Raw genomic sequence first — 20,335 nt, 5'->3', positions numbered from 1 at the left:
CGCGGTATGAACGTAGTATAATCGTGGTAAGAACGTGCTATAATCGCAGTAGAAGTTGGTAGGATCGTGTTGCAATTGGATAACTCGTGGTATGGTCGTAGTGAGAACGTGATGACCGTAGAAATATCTTGATAAGCATAGTGAGATCGCAGAATAAGCTCGGTGATAACGTGGTATTATCGTAGCGGGGTCGTTGTCAAAGCGTAATAAGGACGTAGTAGCATCGTGAAAGCAACGAAAATTTACATTTTTATGCCGCTTTTACCGCGACCTTACCACGATCTGAATTTGTTTCAGATCGCGCGGTCAGCGTAGTGCGATCGTTGTCTAGTGTGACTGGGGCTTAAAAGCCCAACTCGAAAAAAAAAATCTTCTGTATATGCCATCTACATATAATTTTCCCATTTACTACAAAGTTTCACGAAATTCAGTTGTGTGGTTTCAAACGAGTTGCGACGACAAAGTCTTGCAGTAGTTTCTTTCTATCTAAATTCTAAGTTCAAAGGGGTATGATTCGTTGAAAAAAGACGAATCACAAATTCCTGTCCATATGCTTCAAAGTTTCCAAACATTATGGTGTGTACCTTCAGAGGATTTGCGATGACAAAATCTTAACTTCAATTGGGCAAATCAACTAGAAAATTATTAAATAATAATTTCTTTGCGAAACGGACATATACATATGTCTTTATTATCTAGCCGACCGTTAAAGGGCTGTATAACCAGTCAAGGTCGTTAAAAATTTCCATTTGTTGAACTGTCGGACGAATGGGCAAAAAATGTCACAATACGTAACCTCTTTGCGTTGTTTGTAATAAGCAATGCATCTTATATTATATCGTTCGTTTTTTTTTTTTGTTATAGAACATTTGCATTCGGCTATCATATTATTACTCGATCGAAATTGGTTGAATAACATGTACAGGTATAGATGAAATAAAGGAACAGTGATGGAAGAACTATGGTGAGAGTAATTTTTGGTCTATTGTATTGTCAAATGTGTTTTGTAATTCCTGCCAACCATTTCAAATACGTAAATTGAGAATGCTGGAAATACGGGAATGTCTAACAGAGACAACATCCCGACTAAATAGCGGACAACAGCCGAAGGCCACCCATGGGTGTTCAATACAGCAATAAAATCCTGAACCCGATTGTGTGCTTCAGCTAGCCTCTAAACAAAACATGTACACTGATGAGTTTTTTTTTTTTAATTATTGGGAGCTTACCACTGACTCCATGGAAAAATCACACAGGATGAACTATGCAGAAAGACTCTTTATATACCGGAAAGCTAAAGTCACATAAGCTGCATCATAAATACTAGTAAATGAATTAAAAAAAAAAACAATAGTCTATGTTAACGAACGCATTGTATCTTTGAAACCAGTAATCGTTTCGCTGTATTTAGTTGTAGTGAATTATTGCTATATTCCTAAGGCAACGAATATATTGTGTGTTACTTATTTTTCTCGCTTACGGTTAATTTTTTTCATTTAGATAATGCATTCAATACAAATTATTTTGCTCATCAAACCTATAACATAGCGTCTAACATATACCATTATGTACCCTGCTTTTCCATTATGTTTGGCATGTTTCGTTATTTGACAGTGAGTTTGTTGAGCAGTTATTAACATTATTTGGTGGATATTTTATGACATTTACTTTGGAATTTATTGATTTTAACCCACACGGCCAGGTTTTTCCAATGCACAGATATTCCGTGATCTATATTTAGCAATACCGACCCTATTAAATGACCATTCCCTTGTATCAACTATTTGAATTACAGTGTTTGGTTTTCTGAAAATGAAACTATCGAAGCGTTCAGGCTAAGTTTGTGCTTTAATTGCAAAATTTAAAAGATTGAAGTCATTAGGAAAACTTCATTAATGACAAGAAGTGAAGAAGAAGAAAGGTAAAATTTGCGTAAACTGTTTGAAGGAAAGTTTTAAAACCTGTAAATATTTATTATGAATATGAAACAATGTTAAAGTGCTAAGATGCGAAATAATATAACAACAAAAATACTATTTATAATTTTAAGCAAAGGATGCAAAGTTAGTTGAGTTTTTAATATGAAATACAAGTAAATAAAAACAACTAAACAGATGTGTACTGTGAAAACACATAAAAGTATCAGCCTTGTAATTAGATAATCTAGACGAGTGTTTTGTCTCACTACGACTCACTAGTGGCGCTAGAAACAAAATAGTCCGAAGGCCAAATCAAATACGCAGATGAAGATCAAAAGCCGAAAATTCCGAAAGATGTTCCAAAAAACGGCTACGACAATCTCTATGTGAACAGAAAAATCTGAGCTATTCGAATTATTCAGAAAACCATATTCAGTGCATCGGCAGAAAAAAAAAGCATTTCAATATGTCATATCTACACAAAAGTGCTGGCCTATGGGCTTGTTGAGAGATGTATACATTCAGAGAAACTAGAAATGACATCGAATGCAAAGATAGGAAGACCTACAGTGTTGCTAAAGAATAAAAACGATTATGAATAAAACATTTTAAAAATAAAAATCTCAAAAGAAATCTATCTACGATGAATGAAAAACACTGATATGGTGACAATCGGCTAATTATGGTTGTTACAGTTAACATTTGTAGAACTTTTATCTTTTAATGAATATTATCATGGTTGCTTAATTCATAAATGTAATAATTATAAATTGTCAAATTTTTAAGGCATAATTATTTAAAAATGACAATTCCAAACTTTTAGAAATAATAAATTAAAACAAATCCCGTATAATTCTTTTCTTTTGGAAATTTTGATTTTGTTTTCTTCAGCAATTATTCACATCAGGATGAGATTAATATGCCTGGGACGTACTTGTGTGACTTTTATCAATTCAATTTTCATGGTAAGTTTGATTTTTGTTTACACTTCTTCATTGCAATTATTAATTTTAAATATTTTCTCTTTTAAATATTTGTATTGCATGTATGTTTCATTAGAATCCGTAATTTTGAGTATCTGATAACTTCATTGTATTGCGGACTCTTAATTATCGGTAGTTTTACTGTCGTAAATAGCAGAGACTACAAAACAGATTTTTGTATCGTCTTCGCATTAAAGAATCATATTCATGAATCATAAACCACCTGTTCGAAAGCCGGTGAATCTGTTCGGTTGGCCGTCGGTCCGTAATATTAAAAGTGTTCCTTTTTATTTTCTGTAATACTTCAATTTTTTGTTCTGTTTGGTTTTGATCATAATATATATAATATTTACAATAATTTTATGTTTCGTTCTAGTTTAGAAAGTTATTATCGCCTTTTCAGAATCTAAAGACTATGGGTAATTTCATTGTTCGTACACCAAAATGAAAATAACGTTACGTCATTGGTTGAATTTCCATTGTTTAGAACATTTTGAACCAATCACAACGTATTGGTGTCCGTTTTTGCTAATATTACTCAGAATGAGTTTTCATTAGTTTCTGAATAGGCGCAATTGTATGAACATATTTGTAATCCGTGTTTTGGTCTATAGAGAAATATAGATTCCACAACTGTAACAAGTAAGAAGATATTTCTTCACTCGAGACAGTTACGTATTAATATTTAAATCGCGAGGCTTGTTGAGCTTTTTAAATAATCAAAATTTAACTGTTCAGAGTTGAGAAATATCGTAATTCACGAGTTATAGCGATGGAATCTGTTTTTCTAATGATTTGTATCCTTCCTTTTGAAGAAATTGTGTACTTTTTGTGTGATGTCATCAGATATGGTCGCCTTTTTCATGACGTAACAATAGGAATATCAAGAATAATCCATGAACATTTAAAGTCACAATTAAACTTCCACCAATCATATGCCAAGATTTTTCACTAGTGAGGAAATATACAATATATGTATGTTGTCGGGAAAATAAAAAAATATTTGTATGAGCTTTAGAAACAGGACAAAAAGCGAGGCTCCGCCGAGCTTTTCTCTTGTTTCGTAGCGAGTACAAAAACATTTTATATTTTCCGACAATGTACATATATTGTCTTTATCCTGAACTTACTTCGAACACTTGAAGCTTTAGTTTTTAAAATCAAAATCATTGTCTCTTATTTCTCAAAGTAATCGACATCGTTGAAACGCGGACCGAGAAGAAGACACCAAAATGAACTGGTTAGGAAACCGAAATATTCATATTACCGCTTGCTGAACGCGGAAGTGGGGTAAAAGGAGACTGTACTTAAAGCAAAATTCTATTTGTATATATACCTGTTATTTGTACAATAGTTAGCTAATTACAGGATAAAAATATTTTTGTCACACCGACCAAGAAATGTGGAAAAGAGCAATCATTAAAGAAACTGTGTAATATTTTCCAAATGTGCACGAGAATGTTTTGATTAGTTAACAACGCCAAAAGGCGCATGACATTTCACAAGTTGTGGCTTTAGATAAAGGCGATCTACTTGATAATATAAGTTAAACCTACTTGGAAAAAAGAATCAATTCTTTAGACGTGACGTTCGTTCCGGTTTTGCAATCTTATATATCAGTTATGTCATTTTCTAAAAGAACCTTGATCAGTCGATAAAATATTTTAAAGATTTAATTTTTCATGTATTTTAATAGAACATAAAAAAAAATAGGTTAAGAGTCACCAAATAGTTTTTCCCTTAGTTACAAGATATACTAACCAAAGGGATACTAAGTTAAAAGTAAAAAAAAAAGTAAATTGGTACTGCAAATGTGCAATTAAGAAAATGTTACATTATAGGAAGAAGATTTTTTTGTTAATAGTCATATATCATGAAAGTAACAAATCAAATTTGAGTTCGGTTTCGGTAGAGTAATTTATCCGGATCTTCTGGCCTTACACATTGGCATGTAAACACATAATGGCATCATACAAGTAAGATTTTAGTTTGACACTCCTGAACCTACCAATATATTAGTCAATTTTTGGAAAGAACTTGTATTCAACATACAGAAACAGCAACCAAACCACACTGAAGCAAGATCACATTTAGAGGTCAACGTACAGACATCAACAATATACAGAGCCGACCTCTAAAGTTCCCAAAAAGCTATATAACTAATTTTCTTTTTGTATGATCATATTTCCTCAATAAATCCCGTCATTTGTGTAAAAACCTTTTATTTTTCAGTTCTGTAGCCTTTCCTTGGTAGCTGCAGGTGTAGTTGCCAAACTAGCATCGGATATTGGTTTTATAAATGGACTTGAAGATCAAGTTAAAGAATATTTAAATTCTACGACTGCAAATATTGGAACTTCAAACAACGGAATCAACGATTTGTCCGTTGCTGAGCATTTAGATGGGATGGCCTTAATATTCATTATTTCTGGTTGCGTTTTGTTTTTCTTGTCATTTTGTGGTTGTTGTGGAGCCTTGTGCAATAATAAAACATCAATGACTATTGTGAGTATTCTATTTACCAAAATAGACTGGTTCTCTGTCTATTATCTGCTTGGTTCTGTCAGATATAACATAGAAATGACACAGTGTGAATCAGATACCCGTATCTTGTAAAGGAGATAACCATCCTACTTATGAAAGTATTAAAGCTTTCTCTTATATCTTGCACATATCATTTTTCTGTTCTTTTTTTCAAAGCCACTATTTTTGCTTCATGGGCTGTCTTTTGGTCGTTTTTACATCCAGATGACCGTGAGGACATTCCGATGTATTACTATCGCCTAGATTTGCACACGTTACTTTCGCTTAGGGGTTCTAACCGATCTATAAACATGATAAATACGCGGATATTAACAAGTGCCATCGAATTTGATTCGCATTAACCAATTTGAAATAGTTTAGTTAAGTTTAGTTTAAACATATTTATTTATATTGGATTTGGAAACAAGTTTTTGCAACTTACATTAATCCCTTTCCACTTTGCTGGTGCGAATGCTGCCTTGTAGTGACATTAGCCTACTCTTTTTCGATATCTATAAGTGTGTCTTTAACGTGCAAGTGATATGGCTCTCTCTTAACACCGGTCAGCCATTTATCATCTTTTATATAAGCCATTTATCATCTTTTATATAAGCTTTGGATTTCAAATATTTTGGCCACGAGCATCACTGAAGAGACATGTATTGTCGAAATGCGCATCTGGTGCAAGAAAATTGGTACCGTTAATTTTATTACTACCACTGGGTCGATGCCTCTGCTGGTGGACTATTAGTCCCCGAGGGTATCACCAGCCCAGTAACCAGTACTTCGGTACTGGCATGAAAATACGGATTGTTTGTGTTATTAAAATTTACTGTTTCAAAATATTAGAAATTAATATAAATTAAGGAATGTATCTCCCTCGTGCAAAGCTCTGATTCCTTTCACGGATTTGGCTACACTTTTTGGACCTTTTGAATTATAGCTCTTCATCTTTTATATAAGCTTTGGATTTCAAATATTTTGGCCACGAGCATCACTGAAGAGACATGTATTGTCGAAATGCGCATCTGGTGCAAGAAAATTGGTACCGTTAATTTTATTATCGTCCCCTTCCGACGGACTATCATCGTTTCCTCAAGACCATACTCGCAAATGGTGTCAAGGGAGTGCCGAAAATTCAATGTCTGAAGTTTTCATCCTGAACGGGAATCGAACCAGGAACCTTTGTGTTAGTAGTCCAATGCACTAACCACTACACCACGGCTTTTTTTTTTCGATCTAGTTTAATTCGCATAGGAAATGTTTTACGTCCTTACGTCAATTTTAATTCGAATTACAATAACACGTCAAACTGCTTTACTGTCCTTACGGCGTTAACTTTTAATTCGTATTAACAAAAACGTATTTCTATTGCGAATTAGTTAATTCGAATTAGCCAATTCGAATCAATTCGAATTAAAAAAGAAAAGTGTGTGAACGCGATTAGCGAAGTCGATTCGAATTCAATTCGAATTAAATGTACGTGTGAACGAGGCAATAGTTTTCGTCCTTGCTTCAATGAATACTGATAAAAATATTTTTCTTTAGAACATAAATTAATCATATGAAAATGCTTTGTCGTTAGAAATATATATATATATATATATGTGTTTTTGGTGATGTTGTACCCTTTTAGACTTGTTATATATTATATTTTGCAGTATACTAAATCATAATTATATGATCCATCGCCCCGCAAGATTTATCGTTGACTATTTATTCAGTCATTTTATATATGTATATATACAACTCGTCTAAACATCAACCCAACAATGTTAGATCTGTAAATTTGCTTTAGCAATTTTTTTGTTTTTCCCTCGCCGGGATTCGAACGCATGCTACTGAAATATCGTCACACCAAATCGCCTGCACTGTAGCGGTCCCGCTAGACCACACGACCACCTGGGCTTCATAAAATGAAGCTTTCGGTGGCCGGGGGTTTCCTTTCCAAGTCATTTTTAATCTAGCGTCGTACTACAGTACATGATATATAAACCATGAAGATGTATATATATATATATATGTCTAGCGCACCGGATACAGTGCAGGCGATTTGGTGTCACGATATCTCAGTAGCATGGGTTCGAATCCCGGCGAGGGAAGAACAAACAATTTGCGAAAGCAAATTTAAAGATCTAACATTGATGGGTTGATGTTTAGACGAGTTGTATATACATAATGAACACAGCCATGTATCACCATCATTGCTGGTGATCCGATGGATAAATATGTTGTAGAGTTGTCACTGACTCATACGTACTTATAAATATAATTATTTTCTGTGACTGTATCTTGCATTAATTTGTAGGATCCTTTACGATAGATAATTGAGCTGATGTTTAACAACAACATCTCCATGCCTTTTGTATCATGTACTGTATTACGACGCTAGATTAAAACTGACGAGGAAAGGTAACACCCGGCCATCGAAAGCTTTATTATTGTGAAGCCAAGGTGGTCGTGTGGTCTAGCGCACGGATACAGTGAAGGCGATTTGGTGTCATTTGAAGATTTGAAGATCTTACAATGTTGGGTTGATGTTTAGACGAGTTGTATATATAAACGAGTTGTATATATAAATTAGTCTATATATGACGAGTTATATATATATAAACGAGTCTAAATTGAAAACTACGTTCAAACCTATGATTGCGTTTGATAAAAACCACAATTATTATACGTGCGCATGTACAACAAATTTCGTTGTAGAAGGGTCTAAATACAGCGCAAACAAAAAAGACCAAAAAATATGTATACAACTCGTCTAAGCATCAACCCAACAATGTTAGATCTGTAAATTTGCTTTCGCAAATTTTTTGTTCTTCCCTCACCGGGATTCGAACCCATGCTACTGAGATATAAGGGGATAAATGCAAAAACTAAGATGTAAGCTATTCTGCATGCTTTTAAAACAATATTGCCTCTTTGTTTATAGACCATGTAATTCTATGTAGCAGCTCAGCCTTTCCTCGTGCATTCATTTGTTTCTGTAACCAGTTTGGATTCATGTTTAGGTTTATAAGTATGGCTAGTGTTCGATTAAGCCTACCCAACTTCCCGATTTTATCTATTTTTTTATTTATCGTTATGTATGTATTTTGTTAAACTCTATAAGAACATTTTATGGTCATTCATTTCATTGTTTACTAGACCTGGCAAGGAGGCGGAGATATAAAGTGATACAATAACTTCTTTGATGGAAGTAAGAACACTGGTTTAAGCTCCTCTATTTTTTTGCTTTTTCTACTTACAGATAACATTTATAACTTTTTTATTCATAGTTCCTATTTGTTTTTTTGTTGTTGTTGCGGTATATAACTTTATTTATTGTACAAGTTATCAATCAATGATAATCATAATTATTTCAAGTGATGTTTTTTGTAAATTCTGTTCCTACTCTGAAATATTTTGAAAAACCTAATATCGTCGTTTCACAAATGGGGTTAAATGTATACTTCAAAGATTAGTCACGTTATTGCCTTCATATCACAATGAACTTAAAATAAAGCATACTGCAGATACAGATAGGTCTGCATAGGAACAAAGCTTTTCTAACAAGTTTTTTAAAATTATATTCTATTAATGTTTTACAAGGCCGGATTAGAGTACCAGAATTTGTTTGTATCCTACTAACAAATGTATGAGGTAATTAGATATCAACTGTAAAGCGAATATAAAAATAGGAAGATGTGGTATGATTGCCAATTTGACAACTATCCTTCAAAGAATGTAAGCAATTATAGGCAACCATACGGCCTTCAATAAAATGGAAAAATTCATACGGTATGCAGCAATTTTTGGACGGAGTTAAACCGCCCGACAAAAAAATTAATATAAGTGAAAATCAAAAGGAAGATCGAAATAAAGTATCTGAATTGAAAAAAGGAAACGCAAATACCAAAAATCATGGGAAAAAGATCACGAATGGTTGAATTATATAGTAGATCGGAATTTAAATCTATCATTTATATCAGTGTTTGTCAAATGAATGTAATTTTTGCAGGATCAGTAGATTTGGAGCCGGACCAGTAGAGTTTTCAGTCCACTGGTCCGGCTTGCCAGTTCACAAAAAAGCTTAAATTCGATCCCTGGGTATGCTGTACACACAATGCTGCACATCTGTAGTTAGACCAAAAGTTCCCCGACCCAAACTTTTATCATATTTATAAAATAACATAAACTACATTTTATATAAAAGTATAGAATCATTCTATTGTTTTTAAATTAGACTAGTCTACCTAAAACGGATATTTTACCGTTCTCAATTAATCATTTTGCGTATTTAGAAACAGTAGAAATTTATTTCTTATTATTTACATGTTTTATTTTTAACAGTACGCCATGATCATAACAGTTATGTTCATTGCAGAAATTGTTGTGGTAATTTTACTGTATACTGCTCCAAACACGGTTAGTAACATTTGACTGTAATTTTTTTGTATTCAGACTGGAACAGCAAACATAAAAGAGGGACAAAAGATACCAGAAGGACAGTCAAACTCTTATATCGAAAATAAACTGACAACGCCATGGCTAAAAATGAAAAGGACAAACAGACAAACAATAGTACACATGGCACATGGCACAACATAGAAAACTAAATAATAAACAACACAGACCCCACCAAAAACTATGGGTGATCTCAGGTGCTCCGGAAGAGTAAGCAGATTCTGCTCCCGTCGTGTTGCTTATGATATTACAAGTTATATACAACATTCAGAGGTCACTTCATAACCGTACATTATATGTCAAGCTTACTTTCTAGTAATATCCAAATACTTTCATCACGGAACCCAAAAGATGACTTTTAATGTTTTCTCCAGCTGAAATCTGAAGATTATATAAACTTGCATATTGTCATTTTCGAACATGTATAAAACACTTATTCATCGTGCAACTACGAATAACCGGAATTGACATTCGATTATTCATATTGCTCATGATTTTATCAAACTTGACATTTTCTCTTTCATTTTGACATAAATCAGTTCCTGAATTATACCTGATTTTATAACTAGCCAATCTACACTGTGTGTTTTAGACGTATTCATATTTTCGATATATAGTTTTGTTCATGTGACAATAGCGTTGTTGCAACTCGTTGACTCATATTTAAAAGTTTATGTTCGGCTTTTCAAAACACAAACAAACGCACAAACAAAACTGAATTTTGTTATATGATATATGTAGATTTATGTAGATGGAACCAAGTAAAATAAAAAAAAAAAAAAAAAAAAGAACTTCAAGGAAAGTACAAAACGGAAAGTCCTTTATAATATGACTAAATCAAAAGCTCCAACACATCTAACTTATGGGAAGCAACTAGCATATTCCTTAACTATATAGCTAGTACAGCCATTTCCTAATTCAAAAATGGTGGCTTAAACCTGGTTTTATAGCTAGCTAAACTTCTAATTCATATAACAGTCGCATAACCTTTACCAGAAGTGAGAAGTTCTGAGTCACTTTGCAGAGATTCATGTGTATAATAGACGTCGTATTAGATCTGGAGATCAGTAACACAGGGTCGATCCTAATGAAAACATAAAAGTCTGATACAAACAATTCCAACATAGATCTCTGCAGATTATTTGTGATGGTTATTATTGTACTAGTTCTTAGTTTAGACCCAAGGTTCACATACAAATAGAAATGTATTTTCGTCCTAAGAGGTGTCTATTATATATTACAGATTCAAGATGCGATATTGGACGTTTTATATGAATCATTGAAAAACTACAATGGGCTTGGAAACTTTGATACTACAACACTTGGGTGGATGTTTTTCATGAAAGAGGTAAATGCATTCTTAATCTCATTCCGCTACAGCGACATTTACTTTTAATCATATATTTAGTTGAAGTTATTTGTATTTAAAATCTAAAGGTCAATGGTCTATAGGGTGACGATTTCTTAATGTAATAAAAAAAATAATGTAATTACGTGGGTATGAATACACAGAACTAATATTAAAATATAAAGGCAACTGCATTTGATCTAAAACACACTTGTATATATATAGAAAGTATTGACTTACTCAAAAATAAATTCTATCTGGACGTTTAATTCATCAAAATGAAAATCTAAAATTCATCAATGTCTAGTACACAATGTAAAATCAATGCTGTCGACATCGTGATATTAACTATGCTAACACGATATCGTGTCAACATCGTTAAGAACTCTTTTAAATATTGTTTACATCGTTCACATCGCAATACATACCATGTAATAACGATATGGATCGTAGGTGGTGCAGGGGTTTGAACTCCCTTTTTGACGATCAATGCTTTTGAATGGGGATATATGATTGGAACCCTCCTATTAATCGTAGGTTTGAACCCCCTTTTAAAATTGAATGCATCCGCCCCTGAATCTAGATCCATTAAGTAGCTAGGTAATATCTAATTAGTTTCCGGTACTCAGACGGAGTCTAAACTAGAAAAAAGAGCCGTGGTGTAGTTGTAAGTGCATCGGACTATTAACACAAGGGTGACACCATTTTCCAGTATGGTCTTGAGAAAACGATGTTAGTCTGTCGGAAGGGGACGATAAATGGTTGACCCGTGTTAAGAGAGAGTCATATCTCTTGCACGAAAAGACACACTTGTAGATTTCGAAAAAAAAGCAGGCTAATGCCACTACAAGGCAACACTCGCACCCGCAAAGTAGAAAGGGATTAATATGAGTTGCAATTACTTGTTTCCAAATCCACTATAAATAAATATGTTTGAACTAAACTAGAATGCGTATTTTGGAGGCCTCTGCAAGTCAAAGTTTCCCCCTACAATGAACTGGAGATCAATCTTCTGATATCGCTCTGGTTTGTCTGTTCCCGCCGATAAGCCCCGTGATTTTTTTCCAGTACTTTAGCTTCCTCCACTATAATAATTGACTGCTCTATGTCCTAGCATTCCATTTGTGTTGTAGTGGGGATTCTTGCCCTTGTAAATATTGTTGTGAACACGTTACTGACAAATTTCCCTTAATCAAGATAAGCAGTGTACACGCGCACATTCGCAGCTTTCGAGGGGTACTCCAAATAATGGAGGGAGTATACGTACAGTCATTTTGTACATACTTATATTCAATTTGTTTTTCGATTCTTTCTGTAAAAAAAAAATTGTTGTGTCATTTTTCGTCACTAAATGTAGATAAGGTATTCATTATGATTTACTTCTTTTATACGGAGTATGAAATAAAACAAGTAGCTTAAATAAGAAGTACACGAATGGTAAGTAAAGGGGATAATTTTTCTATAACAATTTATTGCAAATTGTCATAACAGCTCAATTTATAGCTTTTGAAGCTTTTGACAGATGCTTTCCTTTTATCATTATTGTTGGTATAGTTTCCAGTTAGTATTTTTAGCTGACCTAATGAAAAGTTATCATAATGCTAACTTGGTGTTGCCAACCCCAGATAACTGTGCCTAATTACTGTGGAGTAATAAATAACATGACAGGAATTATGTTACCTGTGAGAATTGTCAATCCTAACCTACTTAAGGTTGCACTCTTGAAATTGACTGCTTCATAGGCTTACATGCAAAACAGCTGATCTTTGAAAAATGCTACATAGAAATCCATGAAGAATAAACAGCTATGTAACCCTAGCCTGAAGTCACAACTTTTTTTCCTACTTTCTATTGCTGTATTTACTAGGCCATACCACTTCCAGTAAACATGATATCTACCCACTATCCAAAATTGACATCCCAAAAAAGATCCAAGATTTTTAAAAATCTATATACATGTTATATATGTTTCAATACAGCATAAACTTTTAATCAAACAGAAAAAAAATTGAGCCCAGAAAACAAATCAGACAAAAATAGACTACTTTATTTAATTCCATGTTTTGACATGCACTAGGAACTGGAAATGTAACTATACAAAATACTGGTTCCTTGATGCCACTACACACACGTGTCAACATTGAAAAATCTATATTTACATACGCTGCGTAACGCCTTACCATTATCTTTGATTTAAAAATTGGATTGATACTGTGGAACTTTAAGTAAACTTTCTAAACCATATACATTATATTTTTAATGTCAATAGTTTCTGGTGAACATTAGGATTTCTCCATGTGGTGTATTCCCTCGCTTCTTTGTGAAATAAATTAACAATTGTTTTTGAAATCTTGAGAATTTTAAACATACCTGTGGAGAGCTTTGGTTACTCAAATGCAGGACGACAAGTTGTTTCTTCTGCAGTTTTTTTTTTTTAGTATTTCAAGTTTAAAAACTCGTCATTGAAAAGGAAAGAATGGCTCTGGAAATGATGATCTACGAATTATCATGGATTGCATATGAAGTGATGAGCCATAAATTAGAGTGTAAAGCCACAAACTATTATCAACGTTGATTGTTTTAAAACATTGAAACAAGGTGTACACGAAAACACGAATTTTTCCTTAATCATTGGTTTACATTGCTCAAAATACAATTAATCCACAAATCTACTATTCATAGCGACTAATTAAATAATGTGAGTATTTCAGGAATTCTATTAAATTTAGGATTTTTTGAAATAAGACATTTTGTATAACAATTATCAACATATCGAGTGATTTTTGTCGTAGCTTTTTTTATTATAATAAAACTCTAATTTTAAACCGCTAGGAGAAAGTAAATATGAATATTTTCAGATGAATTGTTGTGGTGTTTATGGGTATTGGGATTTCAGTATGACACACACCGATAATTGGAGAAAACCTGGATTAGTGAGCACTAAACTAGATGCACCCATCATATGCTGTGTTAAAGAACCACTAAGCCCTTCTAGAGCTGATACAAGTTGTGCACGCGAAGAAACCTTTGATATTCATACACAGGTAATATACATTTTGCATATTCGGGATTGTTATTGATTCACTCATACGGTCATTGCATCGGAAATAAACACATTTATTGAAAATCCAGGTGTTAAATTTAATCATTTTTTATGTTTTGTATTTAGTATGATATCCACTTTCATTGAACTAGTACACTTTTTTTTTAATTTTGGGACCAACTGAGGACCACCTCTGGATGCGGAATTTTCTCGCTGCATTGAAGACACATTAGAGGCCTTCTGCTTTTATCTGTCCTTTGGTTGGGTTTATGTTTCTTCAACATATTCTCCATTTCCATTCTCAATTTTATTTTATATATAAAACAAATGATTTTTTAACCATTATTTTACAGACGGAATTTTTAATATATTATTAAATATAGAGCAGTCCAATTCTGATAAGTTGTGGTTATATTTTTCGTGTCCCGCCTTCATAAAAAACGTGGTATTTTGATTTCCGGTCAGTAATTTTAACCGTCCGCCCCCTGTCATTGTACATGACGTCGCAATCAATACGAGTAAAATGCATTCAACATTTATAATATAAAGAAAACAAAAGATAAAAACCAACCCAAAGATTTAATATAACATGTATTGAAAATATCACCACTAAGTCTTTTATGAGTTGAATCATTTTCCTGGTTGTTGCATATAGCACGTGATATAGTAATCCAAAAACTAAAGTCTCTAACTGCTGGTTCTTAAAAGACCAAATTAACCTATGATACACAAATGCATATGAATAATATAGCACTCTACAGTTTATTGAAATATTAGTATACTGATACTGATTGCGTCATCTATCACACCTTGTTCCGATGCTATGATAAATACATGCAATCGTAACGAGTTTAAACTTTGATCATTTCAGGGATGTTTTAGTGCAGTATGGGACGTTATAATGGGCAACTCATTGTATACCGGAATAGTATTTTCTGTGGCATTTGTTTTCCAGGTATTAGTTAAAAAAAATCTGTAATTCAAAGTTTTTTTTCGCATGTATGATTCATAAAAAGTAAAATCACAAAATTACTGAACTCCGAGGAAAATTCAAAACAAAAAGTCTCTAATCAAATGGCAAAAAAAACACATCAAACGAATGGACAACAACTGTCATATTCTTGACTTGGTACAGGCATTTTCATATGAAGAAAATGATACTGTTGAATATAAGACCGGAATATTACTGTTGTTTCATAGTGACTAGTGGGCTATTATACATATGTGTTTGTTGTTGAATGTTTAAATGCTAATTTTTTTCTTGTAGCACTTTTTTAGGTGTTTTTTATGAGTATAGTATTTTTTTACGCAAGATCTTCGTACTTATTTTGATAAAGTTATTAATTTGTTTTAAAGAAATTTAAATTATTGTATGACTATGGCTGTGATCGTGAAAATATATAGGCAAAAATGAGTAAAAAGATTAACAGATTCGTCGCGATATGTTGACCACATGTGAGCTATTCCATGTTTGTTTTCAATCCTTATCGTACCTCATGATCGTCCGTCGTCGTCATCATCATCACCTATCACCATCCGTCCATCGTCTTAACCATCATCCATCGTCCGTTATTTTTTTTACAAAAAAACATCTCTGAAATAACTGGACAAATATTAAAGAGCCAAACTTGACACCATTCATCGTTAAGGTAAATTTATCTAGGATTCGCAAGATGATTCCGATTGACAACCAACAGGGACCGAAATATATAACATAGGGGTAAAATAATGTTTTTCTCTGTTATAACTGAAAACTTATATTGATAGAGAACATCTCACAGGGGTAAACTAATAATGTGTTGAGATCTAACTACTGTAAGTTATTTTAAATCAAAACTGTGTTACGAATACTTAAAAGATTTATTGCCTTTAACTGGTGAGTAATTTGATGGTTCACCAATGCCATTTATCTTGAAAACTATAATATATATAAAACAAATGTACAATTCAGTATACAATGATCGGTTTAAGGTCTCCAAAACAAAAAAAACCTACTCTTTATAGCAATTGGATCAAAATATTTCCATTTATATTGTGTCTTTCTATTTTGTGATGTTACTCTATTGTTTCAGGTAAGGGTGAAGATTTGTATCTATTAAAACGTTTAAACCAGCTGCATTTGTTTGCCCCTTTCCTAAATCAGGAATCTGATGTTTAGTAGATGTCGTTTGTTGATGTTGTTCAAAAGTGTTTCTCATTTCTCGTTATTTATATAGCATTGTATAGGTTAGAGCGTTGGTTTTTTCGTTTGATTGGTTTTACACTAGTCATTTTTGGGGTTCGTTATAGCTTGTTGCTCGGTGTCAGCCAAGGCTCTGTGTTGGAGACCGTACTTAACTTAAACTATAATGGTTTACTTTTACAAGCTGTGACTTGGATGGAGGAGTTGGCACTCATACCACACCTTCTTATATCTATATATTATTGTATATAACACGCGTCGGATACAGTGCAGGCGATTTGGTGCCACCAAATCTCAGTAGCAGAGTTCGAAACCCGGCGAGGGAAGAACAACAAATTTCCGAAATCAAATTTACAGATCTAACATTGTTGGGCTAATGTTTAGACGCATTATTATATATAATGTACAGATATATAGATATGTAGAGCCTTAATTTGGTTTACCGTCTGCAGTGCTAACTGCTATATGTTGAATCAATAATATATAAGAGATACCAGAGGGACTCATAGATCGAAAATGAACTGACAACCCCATTACTAAAAAAATAAAGACAAACAGACAAATAAAAGTACACAAGACACAGCATATATCTCGCGAACGACACCAAAAGAAACTTATGTTTTATAGTCTATAACCCGTACTTCATTTTGTACGTCAAATACTATGCTAAAAAATTGGTTTTAAATACAAACTCATCAAAGTTCCCCGTTGAATGCAGAAATTGCGTTTTTTATACACAATAATCATTAGTGGCAGGTTTAAGGTTTTGTAAAATTTGCATATGTCAAGACCAAGCAGATTCAAACTACAAAAACAGAAAAGACACTATCAACATAATTCAGAAGTTTTTGATATGTCAACAGATAGTTAGTTATAATTGGGATAGCACTATACTGACTTCATTGATTTTTTCCACATAGGAATCATAATTCATATAGAATCTTCTTAAAAAGTTTTAATTTATTTAAATTTAAAAACGTAGTATTAGTGTCCTAACTGTCACTAATTTAACAACATTGCTTCGCTTGTATCATATTTGTCTTGAATATACTGATACTACAGACGCTCAAAGGTGTTTTCACATCTTGATCTTATATTTTCCCAGATGGAGAATTTAAACTTGGATCTATGTCAAACGAAAAAAAAAGTTTCTGGTATTAGATAGGAATATATATATATACATGTATACATGATATATGAAAGTATCGTTTTATATTTTGTAGCTGCTGCTGATTATATTTTCGTGCATTTTGATCGCCGGAAATAAGGGTAAGAGCAAATTGGCGGGAGCTTGTAAATGGATTAGAATATTCTCGGATTGTTTCCTTTGGTTAATGGAACACTGTCAATGATTTGTATCAAGATATTTCTAATTTGCTTTATAACAGAGTATAGGACTTTCTAAGCTATATTATTCTATTTGTATTACTTGGTTGAAGGAAGATTTCGACGAGCTTGCATTGACCATGTGTTTTTTCCAGTCAAAATTACATTAATGTAACAAACAGACTTGTGTTTTAAAATGATTACCTTGAGGGATAAAATAGTTAAAAATAATTTGTTATAAATAACCATGTATTGGTTTGGGTTAAACGAGATAACTCAGCAACTTTATATAACATTTTGTTTTACCAAATTTAAAATTTCGTTTTGATACATTTATGTATGTTCATCGTGTATAATTCTAGTCCTTCGTCCGAGTTTTACTACTATTTTGATCCTTATCAGTTAATGTTACTCTATAGCATAGGTTTGGACTTTAAAAATATTTTGTGCTCGAGCATCACTGAAATTCGTCAATTATCGAAGTATGATTGTATATCCAGTAAAATTGGTACCATAAACGTGATATCTACAGCTGAAATCTGTTCATGGAATTTGCACAGAAGACCTGCTTACGATAGATTTATACAAAATGATAAACAGGCAATTCAATAAATGCATGTTGTGTTATCCTTTTTTTATATATCAATTTTTCACACATGCATATATTATATATATAACTACATATTATGTGATTGGTTTTTTTCATGATTGTTTTGGATGTACACTCTATATTATTAAGATTTGCCTATTCCTTTTTTTTCTACCGTCATTTTTGGCATCTTCCAAAATCATGAAGAAATAATCAATTGAATATCCGAAATACCATGGGTTAAAGTAATTATTTTTATTTACATTCTTCTATCGAAAAATTGCCCTTTTCCGATGAATTCATAACTTTATTGAGAAAAATCAATGCATGTGAACTTGAGACATTAGTAGAGGCTCATTTGAATATGAATGAAGATTAATTGTATTTCATGTGTACCAGATGATTATAAATTCTTGCATTACATATATTAAACATTTTTTTTTCACATCATGTTATAGTATCATTAATAAATAAGCTAACACTGATTCATGTTTAATGGTTTCGTCGATGTTATATTTATTTAAATGAGTTAACAGTAAAAAAAAAGGTAATGTAATGGTTTTGTCTATTTGTGTATTGCTTCAAAAACATGTGATTTCCTCACAAGGAACATAATTGTCAGTGGTAGATAAATGTATATTTCGACATAGTTGGCCATAGGAATTGTTTGTACTTACTTCTAATTCAAACATATGTATTTATTGTGGATTGGGAAACACGTTATTGCAACTTATATTAATCCATTTCCACTTTACGGGTGCGGGTGCTGCCTTGTAGCGACATTAGCCTACTCTTTTCGAAATCTACAAGGGTGTCTTTTACCTATAAGAGATATGCCTCTCTCTTAACATGATTCAGCCATTTATCGTCCCCTTCTGACGGACTATCATCGTTTACTCAAGATCATACTCGCAATTGGTGTCAAGAGAGAACCGAAACTTCAGTCCCTGAATTCAGTTACTTACTTCTATATGTTTATTTCGGATTTTTGCTTTCTGCGTCTAATATTTTCAGTGTTGTTCTATTGTCATTGTGTACGCTTGGAGAAGATATTGAACTGGTCAATTGAGAGAAGCTGCAAATACACCAATGTGTGTTATTTGGATGATTATAAATTTTAGTTCCTCTTATAGGAATTTGTTCTACGATTGATGAAAGATAGCGAAATATCAAGTTGAACGATTCATAGATATATATATATATATACCTCAGTAGTCTGCATTAATGTGTTGCCATGCATTATCAATGATAAGGTTATACATACTAAGGAATTTCTACGTCTAGGAATATATAACTTTTCAGTTAGCTGTATTTGGCAAAACCGTTCAGTAACTTGGGTCCGCAATTCTTTTCAAGTATGTATGTTATTTGGCTTTTCTTTGGTTTCATGTAAGCGTCACTGACGAGTCTTGTGTGTTGAAAAAAATAAATAATTAAAAATCTCGGTATCATTTACCATTGAGCCAGTGCTGGTGGAGAGAACACATATTTTTTTTGTTCGAAGTTTTTATGATTTTCTTCTCCCATAAATCGAATACCGCAGCTGTATTTGGCAAAAACTTCTTGGAAATGTCCGTTTTAATTACTCTATAACTTTGTCCATTAGTTAGCTAAATATCTTTTACATAGACAGATCGTTCGTCTGGTGTCTACAGCTATCAGCTTTGTTTCGTTGAATAGTTTTTAACAAACAAAGTGCCCATGCCTCTGCTGATGGAAGGCTTCTTTCCTGAGTTATAACCAGCCCAGTAATCAGCACTTCTGTGTTAACATAAAATACCATAAATATGGTCATATTTAAAATTGTACTTTTTACAACAACAAAATATTGTTCAATATACTTAAGATTTTTAACGCCCAAGTATATCTTACCTTAGCTGAGTTTTTAGGTCCTCAATGCTCTTTTTTCAATTTTGCAGTACATTTGTATTGTTTTGTTTATTCGAGTTTCAATCGAGAGTCTTTTATAGAAA

General features: G+C 32.8%; 1 protein-coding gene across 1 annotated transcript; it reads left to right on the top strand.

The window, feature by feature from the left end:
- The first annotated feature begins 1,796 nt into the window (after positions 1-1,796).
- Positions 1,797-19,009, top strand: LOC139524567 (23 kDa integral membrane protein-like). The gene is made up of 8 exons (XM_071319422.1): positions 1,797-1,921; positions 2,811-2,884; positions 5,135-5,407; positions 9,761-9,835; positions 11,118-11,222; positions 14,081-14,266; positions 15,137-15,220; positions 17,671-19,009. The coding sequence occupies exons 2-8, from the start codon at positions 2,828-2,830 to the stop codon at positions 17,797-17,799; spliced, it is 909 nt and encodes a 302-aa protein (XP_071175523.1). The 5' UTR covers positions 1,797-1,921; positions 2,811-2,827; the 3' UTR covers positions 17,800-19,009.
- The last annotated feature ends 1,326 nt before the right edge of the window (positions 19,010-20,335 follow it).

The sequence above is a fragment of the Mytilus edulis genome, chromosome 5 (assembly GCF_963676685.1).
Source record: "Mytilus edulis chromosome 5, xbMytEdul2.2, whole genome shotgun sequence".
Classification (NCBI taxonomy): Eukaryota; Metazoa; Mollusca; class Bivalvia; order Mytilida; family Mytilidae; genus Mytilus; species Mytilus edulis.
Note: the sequence above shows the minus strand (reverse complement) of the source record. Positions and strands in the feature narration are given on the sequence as shown.